Source organism: Ziziphus jujuba, chromosome 9 (assembly GCF_031755915.1).
Source record: "Ziziphus jujuba cultivar Dongzao chromosome 9, ASM3175591v1".
Taxonomy (NCBI): Eukaryota; Viridiplantae; Streptophyta; class Magnoliopsida; order Rosales; family Rhamnaceae; genus Ziziphus; species Ziziphus jujuba.
This window is the reverse complement of record NC_083387.1, coordinates 7,196,731-7,208,512: the sequence shown is the minus strand read 5'-3', so window position 1 is coordinate 7,208,512 and position 11,782 is coordinate 7,196,731. Positions and strand designations below refer to the sequence as shown.

Genomic DNA, 11,782 nt, shown 5'->3' with positions numbered 1-11,782 from the left:
TAGCATATCAATTTTCTTAATACAAGCTTATTAACATATTTAATTTTCGTTTAATGAATAATTATTCTATTAATTTTATTTAAGCATTTTTAAAAGATTAGTAAACTTAAAAACAAACATATATACATTAAAAAAAAAAAAAACTCATTGAAAAACAAAAGCTAAAAAAGGGCATTATACATTGTTTTGAGCTTAACATATCGAGTATATAGGAACTTTTTTGGGCTTCTTTTAATGGTGGTATGCTACTTTTTTATATATAAAAAACGAGTGAGAAAAAATATTAGTATATAAATATATATCTACACTGATATATCCAAACAACTAAAAAATGATAAGAGTAAAAAATAAAATATGAAAATTTTAAAGAAAAAATAATAAAAATAATGTCTCTTTTGACAAAAAAATTTGTTTAAAAAATAAATGAATGACTTAATTATTTCCTAGAAAGAAAGTAAATATATTAATAAGCTTGTCGGGATTTTCTTTTTTTTTTTTTAATAAACTTAAGGGGATTGATATATAAACAAAGTAACTCATTAATTTAGATTTTAATTATATTGAATCTTAAAAATAACATTATATATATGTATATATGTTAAAAAAATGACATATTATTACTGGACAGGTTTAAAGTTGATATAGTAGATTCATCCTATAGAATAAAATATCATAATTATTGGCACACACATTAACATTGATATGCAAGGTTACTATAGTAAAATTGTTTATGTATATATATGCAATGATGGATTCATTATGTATTCTTATGCAAGATCATTATAGTAAAATTATATATATATATATATATATGTGGAATGATGGATCCATTATGTGGCTAGGAGCCCCTCAATTTTATTTTATTTTTTAATTTTCTTTACTAATTTAAAAGATGTAGTTTAATGGCAATATCCAAATTATTCCATGAGCCATCCTTAAATCGAACCTGTTCTCCTCTTTAATTAATTATTTTTTTCATTTTTTTTTTCTTGAATGTAGCTTTTTGATTTCTTCAATTTAATAATCTACATATCAAATGAGATTGATTAAGTTGACATTTTCATTCACATGTATACCTATAAAGTTATAAGTTTGAGACACATCTTCACTCATTTAGATTAGAAATTCATTGTAATGATCAAAAAAATAAAAATAAACATAATGGTTCACATGCCTTCTGCTAAGCTATTGAAATATAACTAAAGTATATTTTTCCATGTCAAACGAGGTAGGTTTAATTAATATATTTCTTATACTCAAATTTATGAGGTCATGTGTTTGAAATATTATAGGAAAAATTATTATAAATGATTAAACAAAATATCTATATTTCCATATCTTACACGATTATCATTTTACCTTAATTTAATTTCACTTGCTATACTTTAGTTTAGTTTAACATTATAGCTAACTACAATCTTAATTTCAAAAAATTTTATACACATATTTATTAACGTGATAATTTTTATATGTATCTAAAATAATAAAGTCAAACTATTAGTTGAGTTTTATAGATTTTTTTTGGCTAATTTTCCTTTTTAGTTTTTAGTTTTCTTAAAATTAAGTAATAGTTATTTCTATCCAATTAATTTTAATTTATAATTTACGTAGCATCATATATATTAATGAAAATATGCATTTAACCAGAAAGAGGAAAAAATCCCTATTTTACATTTATTTTAAACTAAAGGAATATCAATAATGTCAATTAATTTTTGTCTTATATTTCTTTGTTGAAAGCTTTTGTCAAACTCCTTGAAAAGTCCCGCACCTTCGTAAAATTCGTTGATCGATACTCTTGCTTTTTTGCACGAAAAAATGCTTTGAGTGTCAATGATATAATTACTAACATTATTAAGTATTAGCATGGTATTATTGTAGTTTCTAAAAAAATCAACTATAGTTGTGTTACAGGAATAATTAGCTATACCAAAAATCAACTAAGCATTTGGTAAATTATTACTTCATAATTGTTATAAAATTAAAAATCAATATTTGAATGTTTGGTAAATAATATTGTTTAATTATTGTTACAGTATATAATGATTAAAAAGTATATTAGTTATTATCATTTTTTTTTGTATTATTATTACATTTATTAAATATTAACATAGTTTTTTTTGTTTTTCATCACAACTATAACAAATGAAAAATAAATATATAAAAATAAAAAAAATTATTCATACATATTGCTTGATATCCGTCAATAGCCAATAACAATAGGAAAAATGGAAAATTATTTTTTAACATGAATCCGTGCACCAGCAAAACAGAAGATTTATAATGTTGTTTAATAAAATGCCAATAGATCTATAATAAAACTGATATTAACTTTTTAATAAGAATTAAAATTGATATTTTAATTATAGACAATTAGGGAAGTTAACATTAAAATCTGAAAAATTAGTATTTTACTGTTTCTCATAATTTTTGTAAAATCAAAATTTTTAAATTTTACCCAATACTTAAACTAATTTTAGATTATTTGATAATCAGTTTTAGAGTTCCAAATCAATCCCAGACATAGTCTAAGATTACCAATTAATAAATCTCCTAATATTAAGGATTGATATAAAAAAAATTCTTAAATTTACATACTAAACAGCTCATTAAACAAATATTGGTCAAATAAGTTATTTTTATATTTTAAGAGAGTATAGAAATTTTTATATTCAGTAAACCAATAAATGGAAAAGTAAAAATAAATAAATAAATAAATAAAATGGAGAAGCTTCTCGATTTATTAATTGCAAAGAACAATAATGTTATAATTGTGATTCACCCCAAAAAAAATAAAAAATAAAAACGTTATAAATGTGATTCTCACCGCATAATTAGAATCTAAATGTGTGTGATTGATAAAAGAAAAGTATTGCTAATTGACAGATACGTTGCATCAATGTTTGTTTTTTGGGAACCTCTTTCATTGTGTGTTTTTGAACTGGACGTGGAGCACGTGTAAGAATTCCTCTAACATGCTGGTAGACCTTGTATGTGAGGTTCATTGATGTATTAAAGTTTGTCTTGGATTTGTGTAGTACTAATTTTGACACCCTTTGTTCTGGTTGGCCCCCTAGAGCTACAAACGAGCTGGCTCACTTTTGTCTGCCAGGTTCCAAGTTTTCTGTTATGGCCTTGTGGGCTCTTTGTTTGGTTTAACACAGTTCCCTTAACCTTTTGTAGGTATTATGGAACAGAAGTGGGCTTGAAGCCGATCCCTGTTTCTTGGCTATCTCTTTCGGCCTTGTAGGTTTATAAAACACACATTTATCAGAAATAAATAAATAAAGTAATAATAATAATAGAAGAGTGGTAGTATTTTGAAAAATAGGATGGATTTTTTTCTGAAGGTAAATATTGTCACCAAGAGTGATGTGATTGCGGGTGGTAATTTAACAGAAGGACAAAAGGCTTAACTTTCATACTTATGGGTTTGGATTTGAAAATTGAAGCACGAGTTTGGATAAACTTCATTATTGTCCCGGACAATTTTTAAATTGTACGGTACAGGATTTCGGTCCAATGGCTATGACACTGCTAAGAAACATCAATTTTAATTAAAAAAAAAAAAAAAGTGATGTGATCGCCAATGTTTTTTGATAGATTTTATAATATGTGTGAGGCCACCAATGTATTAGAGGAGAGGGAGTGGAACTTCTAAATGATGTGACTGCTGCTGGTATAACAAAGCCTTTTGAAAATGAACATGTAAGAAAAGTATTTGTAGAATAGAAGTAATGCTGCTGATGCAAGAGCTCCATTGAAAGTCCTTAGTTGGACCCACATGCAATAATGAAGCCAATGGAATACGGATGAGATTTTATTTTTTTTTCTAATTTTTTTATTTTATGTTTTTTCAAAAACAATAAACTCATTGCAAGGAAAGGTAGGATTTTTGAAGGTATGTTTTAAATTAACTTTGCCATTCAGTCGAGGGTATAGATGCTTTAAATGTCTTTATTTTGCTTGATGAGTAATAGGATTTCACTTTATTTTCAAATTATATTTATTTATTTTTATTAGATTTGTTTTATTTTATTTGATTTTTGTTAATGTTTTAAATAAGATATGACATCCTGTTATTATTGATACAAAGGAATAGGAGGAACACAAAAACCAAAAAAAAAAGAAAAAAAAAAGACAGAGTGTCTCCAAAAAATACCAACTAAGTGTCACTAGTTCTATACTGCTAGCATTTTTTGTTTTTCACTCCTAAGTAACAAAGTTAAGCAATTTAATTACCAAAAAAAATATATTAAGCATTTTTTTGACAAGTAATTCATATTAAAAAAGAACAGATATTCTACCAAAATTAATTAATCTCACCTTAACATAGAACCTACTTTGAAAATGAAAGTAAAAATAAAATAATAATAATAACAATTTTCCACGATAAAAATCCAACCACCAAAAAACGATATCCATCAGCCCCGACTGACTTGTTGATTGCCAAGGTCACAAAATTCAACATCAGTGTGGTCCAGGGATTAACAACTCCGTGGAAATGGAAAAGTTCAGGTGAAGATCAAAGTCTTTAATTTTTTGTCTCCATCCATGTAAACCATTAACGCCATGGATTTTCTCTCTCACCTGCTAGCGATTACAGGTCTCCTGGTAGGCTTGCTTTTACTGTATCTATGGTGGGTGAAAAAAACTCACAACAACGAAATCAATGGCAGAAAATTAGCTCCAGAAGTGCCAGGTGGCCTTCCTATAATAGGTCATCTCCACCAACTGGGTGCTCAAAGCACCCTTTTCCGAACTTTAGCGGACATGGCTGACAAATACGGACCCATCTTCACCATCTATCTTGGAAAGAGCCCAGTGGTTGTGATCAGCAGCTACGACGCAGTCAAAGAGTGCTTCACCATAAACGACAAGACGTTCGCTTCCCGACCAAAGTCAGCCCACGGAATATACCTGGGCCACAACTATGCCGGTTTTGGGTTCGCTAGTTATGGTACATATTGGCGGGAGATGAGAAAGCTGGTCTTGATAGAGCTTCTCTCGAGCCGCAGATTAGAAACCCTGAAATTTGTGCAAATCTCCGAGGTTGAAATTTTTATCAGAGACTTATATGGGGTTTGCAAGAGCAATGAATTTGGTCCCACTAAGGTGGTGATGTGTAAGTGGCTTGAACACCTCACCTTGAACATAATCACTGAAATGGTAGCAGGGAAGAGGTACTTTGAGAGTTTTGATGGGGAAAAAAATAGTGGAAGTGATGGAGAGGCAGAGAGGGTTGGGAAGATTATAAAGGACTTCATGGCCATATCTGGGGCTCCGGTAATTTCCGATATGCTTCCGATTCCGAAATGGATTGATTCGGTTTTTGGGAAATTGGGAGTTATGAAGCGAATTGGCAAGGATTTAGATTGTCTAATGCAAAGCTGGATTGAAGAACATAAACAGAAGAGTAAAACTGATCAATCAATTCGCAACAAGCAGGACTTCATTGATGTTATGCTTTCTGTGATTGAGGATGATTTTGAGTTCGGATTTTCTCGGGAAACAATCATCAAGGGAACAATCACGGTATGATGGTCTTTTATCTCTTACTTGACTTGGTCATTTTTTTTTTTTGGGCAAAGACAGAGTAATGGTTAAATTTTTTTTTTTTTTTTTGGGTTTAATTGTTTAATCTGTGCAGAGTCTTATCATCGCGGGCTCGGACACCACAGCTATAAACCTGACATGGATCGTATCCTTATTGCTAAACAACAAACATGTTCTAAAGAAAGCCCAAGAAGAACTTGATCTCGTAGTTGGTAAAGAGAGATGGGTGGAAGACTCTGATATAAAAAACCTGGTTTATCTCCGAGCCATTGTTAAGGAAACATTGAGGTTATACCCACCAGGACCATTAGCAGTTCCACACGAAGCAATGGAAGATTGTAAGGTCTGCGGATACGACGTCGAGAAGGGTATGCGTTTGTTTGTGAATGTATGGAAACTGCATCGAGACCCAAGTTATTGGGAAGACCCTGAAGTGTTTTGCCCTGAGAGGTTTATCACGAAGCATTCAGGGATTGATGCTTCGGGTCTGCATTTTGAGTTTATACCATTTGGGTCTGGAAGACGATCTTGTCCAGGTATGAATTTCGCTTTGCAAGTCTCGCACTTGACACTTGGACGGCTTCTTCAAGGATTTGAATTGGAAACGCCATTGGATGGAGTACCAGTGGATATGAGTGAAGGAACGGGTGTGACATTGCCCAAAACAACCCCACTTGAACTCGTATTAACCCCGCGTCTGCCTCATCATCTTTATCAATAAGTAGTAGCACTGTGTTTCCTTGTTTTTTGTATTGTGTTTTCCGTTTCACTTTTTGTGCCTTCTGTTTTGATGAACAGTACTCTGTTTTTTAACATCTAAAAATTAAGATGGGGACGAAAGAAAGCGTCTTATTCCAGAAAAAAACATGTGCTATACATATATATCCAATATTTTTGACAGGAATAATCCTATTCTTATATTTCATGAACTCCCAATAGAAATATAAGGGGATTTGAGGATAAGCTCTTAAGAATAAACAGAGTAACCGTTCACTGGATTTAGGTTGGGGATGGATGACTTCAGGATATATCTCCTTCTAATTAATTGGCAATTCAATTAAACTGTTAAATTTGTTGTGGATATATCTCCTTTCAATTGGCAATTGAATTAAACCGTTAAATTTGTTGTCTTATTATTTTTGAACCAGAAAAGGAAGTAGACCTACTTGCAAATAGTAAAAAAAGATGGACTTATTGTTTCAGTTGGCAATTGGTAGCTTGTTGAGTCGTTGACACATTTACACATATACAATCAGTTTTTCAACGGACTGTACTAAAAAGAAGATGGATTGTTGTTTTAGACTTGGATAGGATTATAATCTATATGAGATAATTTAATTTCATAGTCGTACAAAATTTCAGACAGGCCTAAAGTAGAAAGACAATGGTTTAATAAGTTTAATAGTATTGACAAATTATATATATAAAAAAGAGAACTATAAATGGTATAATACAAAAATCTAAACAGCTCCAATTCTAAATATCCTCCTAGTCCTGGACTTCTGGTAGTGTCTTTTGTCGAGTTAGAATTTGTTCATTCTGTATGATAAAAATTAATCGCCTAGCCAACATGTAAAAGAAATTCAATAATCCCCACAAGAATGAAGAAAAACTACACCAGCAAATGAATCTAACCGAGAATTGTTGAAGGAGACAAGAAAGGTCAACCACCGATAACTTAAATTAAAATAATACCTTCCAAAAAAAAAAAAAAAAAAAAGTAGACACTCTTTAAAACAAATCCAGTACTCAAAACATTGTCCTTAAATGAGTAATGAGGTGGCGACACCTAATTGGTGGCAGTAATGGAACGAACATAAATGCCACGTCATATTCATCCAACTGCATGTCCTTTCTTGCTGTCTTTCCAAAACGGCTGCCTATGAGAGAGAGAGAGAGAGAGAATTTTTTTAATTTATTCCTCTGAAATCCAATCCGGCAATCCCTCATCAAAACGCACAGCATAGTGTGTTTTTGTGATTGTGTAAGATGGGGAGGAAAAGGAGCTCTCCGGCGACTGTGATGTTTGGATGGGTTAGGAGGCAGTCCATGAAGGTCAAGGTCTTTCTGGGAGCATTGCTTGGGCTTTGTGCTTTGGTGGCATTGAGAATTACCATCAAAGATCACAAATATTTCTACGTTGCCTCTGAAGCCATTCACGCTGCAGGAATTATTGTTCTCATTTACAAGCTCACCACCCAGAAGACATGCTCTGGTAATCTTCACAATTATTTCTTGCAGGTTTTTAATTTAAATAATGTGTACCTTGTCTTTTTTCAATTGGATGTTTAATTGTTTCAATTTTTTTAATTTGTTTTGTGAATTTTCAATCCTCATGTGGGAAATTAGGACAACTGTTTTATGTAGATATTATATTTTATTAGCTGTAAAACACTTTTTTTTTTTTTTTTTTTTTCTGAAAGGCTGTCAAAAACTTCTTTTATCTAATTGTTAGTATATTAAATATACAATGTAGGCGTGCAGGGATATAATTGAAATCCCGAAGTACGAATGTTCACCGTTTATTTATTTATTTTTCTTTAGAATAAGATGATGGACCACCTAGAATAAGATTAGTACGAATGATTCTATTATGTAAGACATTTTATGCTTTTCAATTGTATCGTACACTTTTTAAATTTCTCAGAATTCGAAACTATTCAAACGGAAGCTTGCATTTGGATATGTGCAATCTAATAGTTGGACTTTTTGGAATTGGAAAATTATTTCAATCTAATTTCTAAAAATCATGCCAACTGTAGCTAATTCAATATTTATTACACAAAATTTCATTGTTCATTTCAGCGGAAAAAGGAATTTCATTGCTCATTGAGATTGAGAAAAAAAGTCCAAAAGTTTCTCATTAAACCAAGCAAAACAGTTCTTCTGATCCGTTTAACTTGGATTATCGTTAAGGTTTTTATGCGGTTGTTTAGCATTGTTTATACTTGACTTTGGCTGATTTTTGAAACCTTTCCCTTTTTTTCTCTGTTCATGGTAAATCGTAATGTAGGCTTTTCCTACAAAAAGAAATGCATTAAATCCAGTCCTAGAAGGATTTGAGCTTTATGATCCAACCTTCCCAATTAGCTATGAAAAACTGCCACTCAAAAAGGCAAATTAAGCTTGCTTGTGTTAGAAGTTAAGTTGTAAATTGCTTAGAAGCAATTTATTGAATTTTGCAGCATAAGACCGACTACCCATCTTTATTTCGTCTTGTGCCAAAAATGTTTCAATGTGCTTTGGTAGATAGGGCTAACTGCTTTACATGCCTTTTCAAACAAACACCAAACCAGAGCTTGAGGAAATCTGAGTCAGCAGACACAGTTTAAACTATAAGTAACTTCTTCTTTGTTGAACCGACTTTCAGTTCGATTAGGATTTTCCTCTAATTCTACTTGCATAATCATATAACTTTTTCTTCTTTTTTTTTGGGTAATGTTTGTAATTGAAAGCTTGTGCAACTTTTGATAGTCCCAGCACTCTATGCATGTTTCATTTAATTTGTTCTGATTTCATTGGAACAATTTCCAATTGTTTGCTCATCACGGATAAGTTCTTATTGAAGACTCTAATTCTATCATGTCATGGAGATATTTCATACCATGGTTGCGACTTGTGAGAAACCTTAAGATTGATTCGGCAATTCTATAATCCATTCTCTTCAATATGTTAAAAATATTTCTCTAATAAAGTTTCAAACCTCTCAGGTCTTTCACTGAAGTCTCAAGAACTCACTGCTATGTTCTTAGCTGTAAGAATGTTCTGTAGTACCATAATGGAGGGTGATATTCACACATTCCTAGATCTAACTACCTTCCTTTCAACATTATGGGTTATATACATGATACGCTTCAAGTTAAAATCAACATACATTAAAGAGCTAGACAACTTTCCCTTATATTTTGTGGTAAATATCTTTTGCCTTGTTAGTTACTATTGATAAAGCTCAGAGAGTATTTTTGCTTGGAACATTTAAAACTTTTATTACATTTGTGGAAGAGTTCCAAATATAGCACGGATGCAAACTAGCAATTCATTACATTTTTTTTTTTTTTTCCATTTTTCATAACAGGTTGTTCCTTCTGCTATCCTTGCCTTCTTTATCCGCCCTTACACAGTAAATTCTCATCTACGTCGAATCTTTTGGGCATTTGGTGTTTACATGGAATCTGTTTCAGTGCTGCCTCAGCTCCGTTTGATGCAAAATGCTAAGGTTTAATTTAAGCTCCTTTCCATAATTCAAACCATGATTTCACAGTTTACCAAGTATTATTAATTGATTAATCTAAAATCAAATCTTTAATTCTGCTCCAAATCATGATATATTTTCAGATGATCGAACCATTCACAGCCCATTACGTATTTGCATTGGGTGTTTCAAGATTTCTGTCGTGTGCTCATTGGATTATTCAGGTTGGTTTAGGTATTTTGCTGGTTTATTATGTGTACATTAATCCGTCGAAATTCGCAACCACATTTTAGAAATGTTACTTTATAGTAGTATTCTACTTGTTTTAAAATCAGAGTTTATAAACTAAAAGTGCACTTTGGAAAATCTTGCAAATATATGTATATGCAAATGTATACAGATTTATGCGACTAGAGGGAGGTATCTATACATGTTTGGGAGTGGCAACTCCTGGGTACTCGCGGCATTCATTGCAGAAATGGTTCAAACATTCATATTGACCGACTTCTGTTACTATTACATAAGGAGGTACACATATAACCCTTATTGTTCACTCTATTTTGTTTTTATTTTTATTTTTTTAACTTCATAACACTCACTTCTCAAGCATAACACTCACTTCTCAAGCTTTTTGACTTTTCACTTCTCAATTTTCACTTTCTTTTTCTGTTGCAGTTTCATGCAAGGCCAGTTGATAATGAGAATGCCCATTTAGACTTCAATATCTCATGGTCTCTTACAGAGTGGATGTCCTCATTTCTGATCATCGATTGTCTTTCTTTTTCTCTAGTTTATCCTTCTTGTGTTTTTTGTTTATTTGAACTTGGAGGAACTGAAATACCCAAAATTTTGGTGGTATGTTTTTATATTACAGACAGTAATATAAAAACATGTACTTCATAATGTGGGAATACCATCTCCGTTATTCAAAATCTTAACTTTATCAACTTCTCTTATAATTTTACCCAAAATTACTTAAAAATAAAAATTGAAAACCGTATTTTTGATATTTTACAATTTGTTTCAAAAATTTAAAATATTATAGTGAATTTAATATGTATATCAAATATTGTTATTATTATTTTTTATTTATAAGTTATTTTGATCCTTATAAATATTAATTATTTTTAATGATTGATAATGTAATTTAAAGCTAAATATTTAAAATTTTGAACTTGGATACCATAAAATAGTAAATTAAAATAATCGAGTAATGTAACTTAACAAAGTTATAGAATAGTAAAAGCAATTAGGATAAGATGAAGCATGAAGTTGGTCAAATTCAATTACACAAGGAAAAAAAAAAAAAAGAAAAGGACATGATGCTTGTTTTTTTTTTTATTTTTCAAACGACAAGAAACAACTTATCAAAATAGCAGATCAATAAAATTAGAAAAATTATATGAAAGTTTATTACTCAAAGACCATTCAGAGCACCATTTCTTTTTTTTTTTTCTTTATTATTTTGAGGAATATTCAGATAAGAATTCAAAAAACTATTTTTATTATAAAAAAAAAAAAGTTATTCAAATTTTGATATTATCAGAGATAAATAATAAATAAATTGAACGGAGGCAGCTCTGGCGCTGTTCGAACCGACCATAATCACCAAACTGAGTCACCCCCACTTCCCTCGCCCGTGATTTCTCAACCCTTCCTAGTCTCCGACACGAACGCGTGTCTTCCATGCACCCATCCAAATCCATCGGTCTCCCACTTTTCAAACACCGGTCTCTGCGGACCCCATCTCACGCGCCCACCTTTCGCCCCACACACCCTCATCGCTTTATTCGACAACTCCTATTTTTCCCCCACCTCTTCCACGTGTCCCCTCTCCACCCTATCATAACCTATATTATCCATTCATATTCATCCACGTGTACAGAGCTCCACCTACGGACACCTCGGCACGTCTACATCACCCGTCCGAAAAGCTGAAGACGCAACTTGACACTCCTGCTGAGCTGTTCTTCTCCAACTTGCCTGACACGTGTCGTCTCCTTGCTCCTATCCTCCTCTGCCTCCCCAAGAAAA

General features: G+C 31.5%; 2 protein-coding genes across 2 annotated transcripts; both read left to right on the top strand.

The window, feature by feature from the left end:
• Positions 1-4,404: 4,404 nt before the first annotated feature.
• Positions 4,405-6,479, top strand: LOC107426534 (cytochrome P450 CYP82J17). The gene is made up of 2 exons (XM_016036730.4): positions 4,405-5,535; positions 5,651-6,479. The coding sequence occupies exons 1-2, from the start codon at positions 4,573-4,575 to the stop codon at positions 6,275-6,277; spliced, it is 1,590 nt and encodes a 529-aa protein (XP_015892216.3). The 5' UTR covers positions 4,405-4,572; the 3' UTR covers positions 6,278-6,479.
• A 794-nt stretch (positions 6,480-7,273) lies between these two features.
• LOC107426644 (uncharacterized) lies at positions 7,274-10,706 on the top strand. The gene is made up of 6 exons (XM_016036880.4): positions 7,274-7,771; positions 9,267-9,466; positions 9,632-9,772; positions 9,892-9,972; positions 10,149-10,276; positions 10,424-10,706. The coding sequence occupies exons 1-6, from the start codon at positions 7,546-7,548 to the stop codon at positions 10,461-10,463; spliced, it is 816 nt and encodes a 271-aa protein (XP_015892366.3). The 5' UTR covers positions 7,274-7,545; the 3' UTR covers positions 10,464-10,706.
• The last annotated feature ends 1,076 nt before the right edge of the window (positions 10,707-11,782 follow it).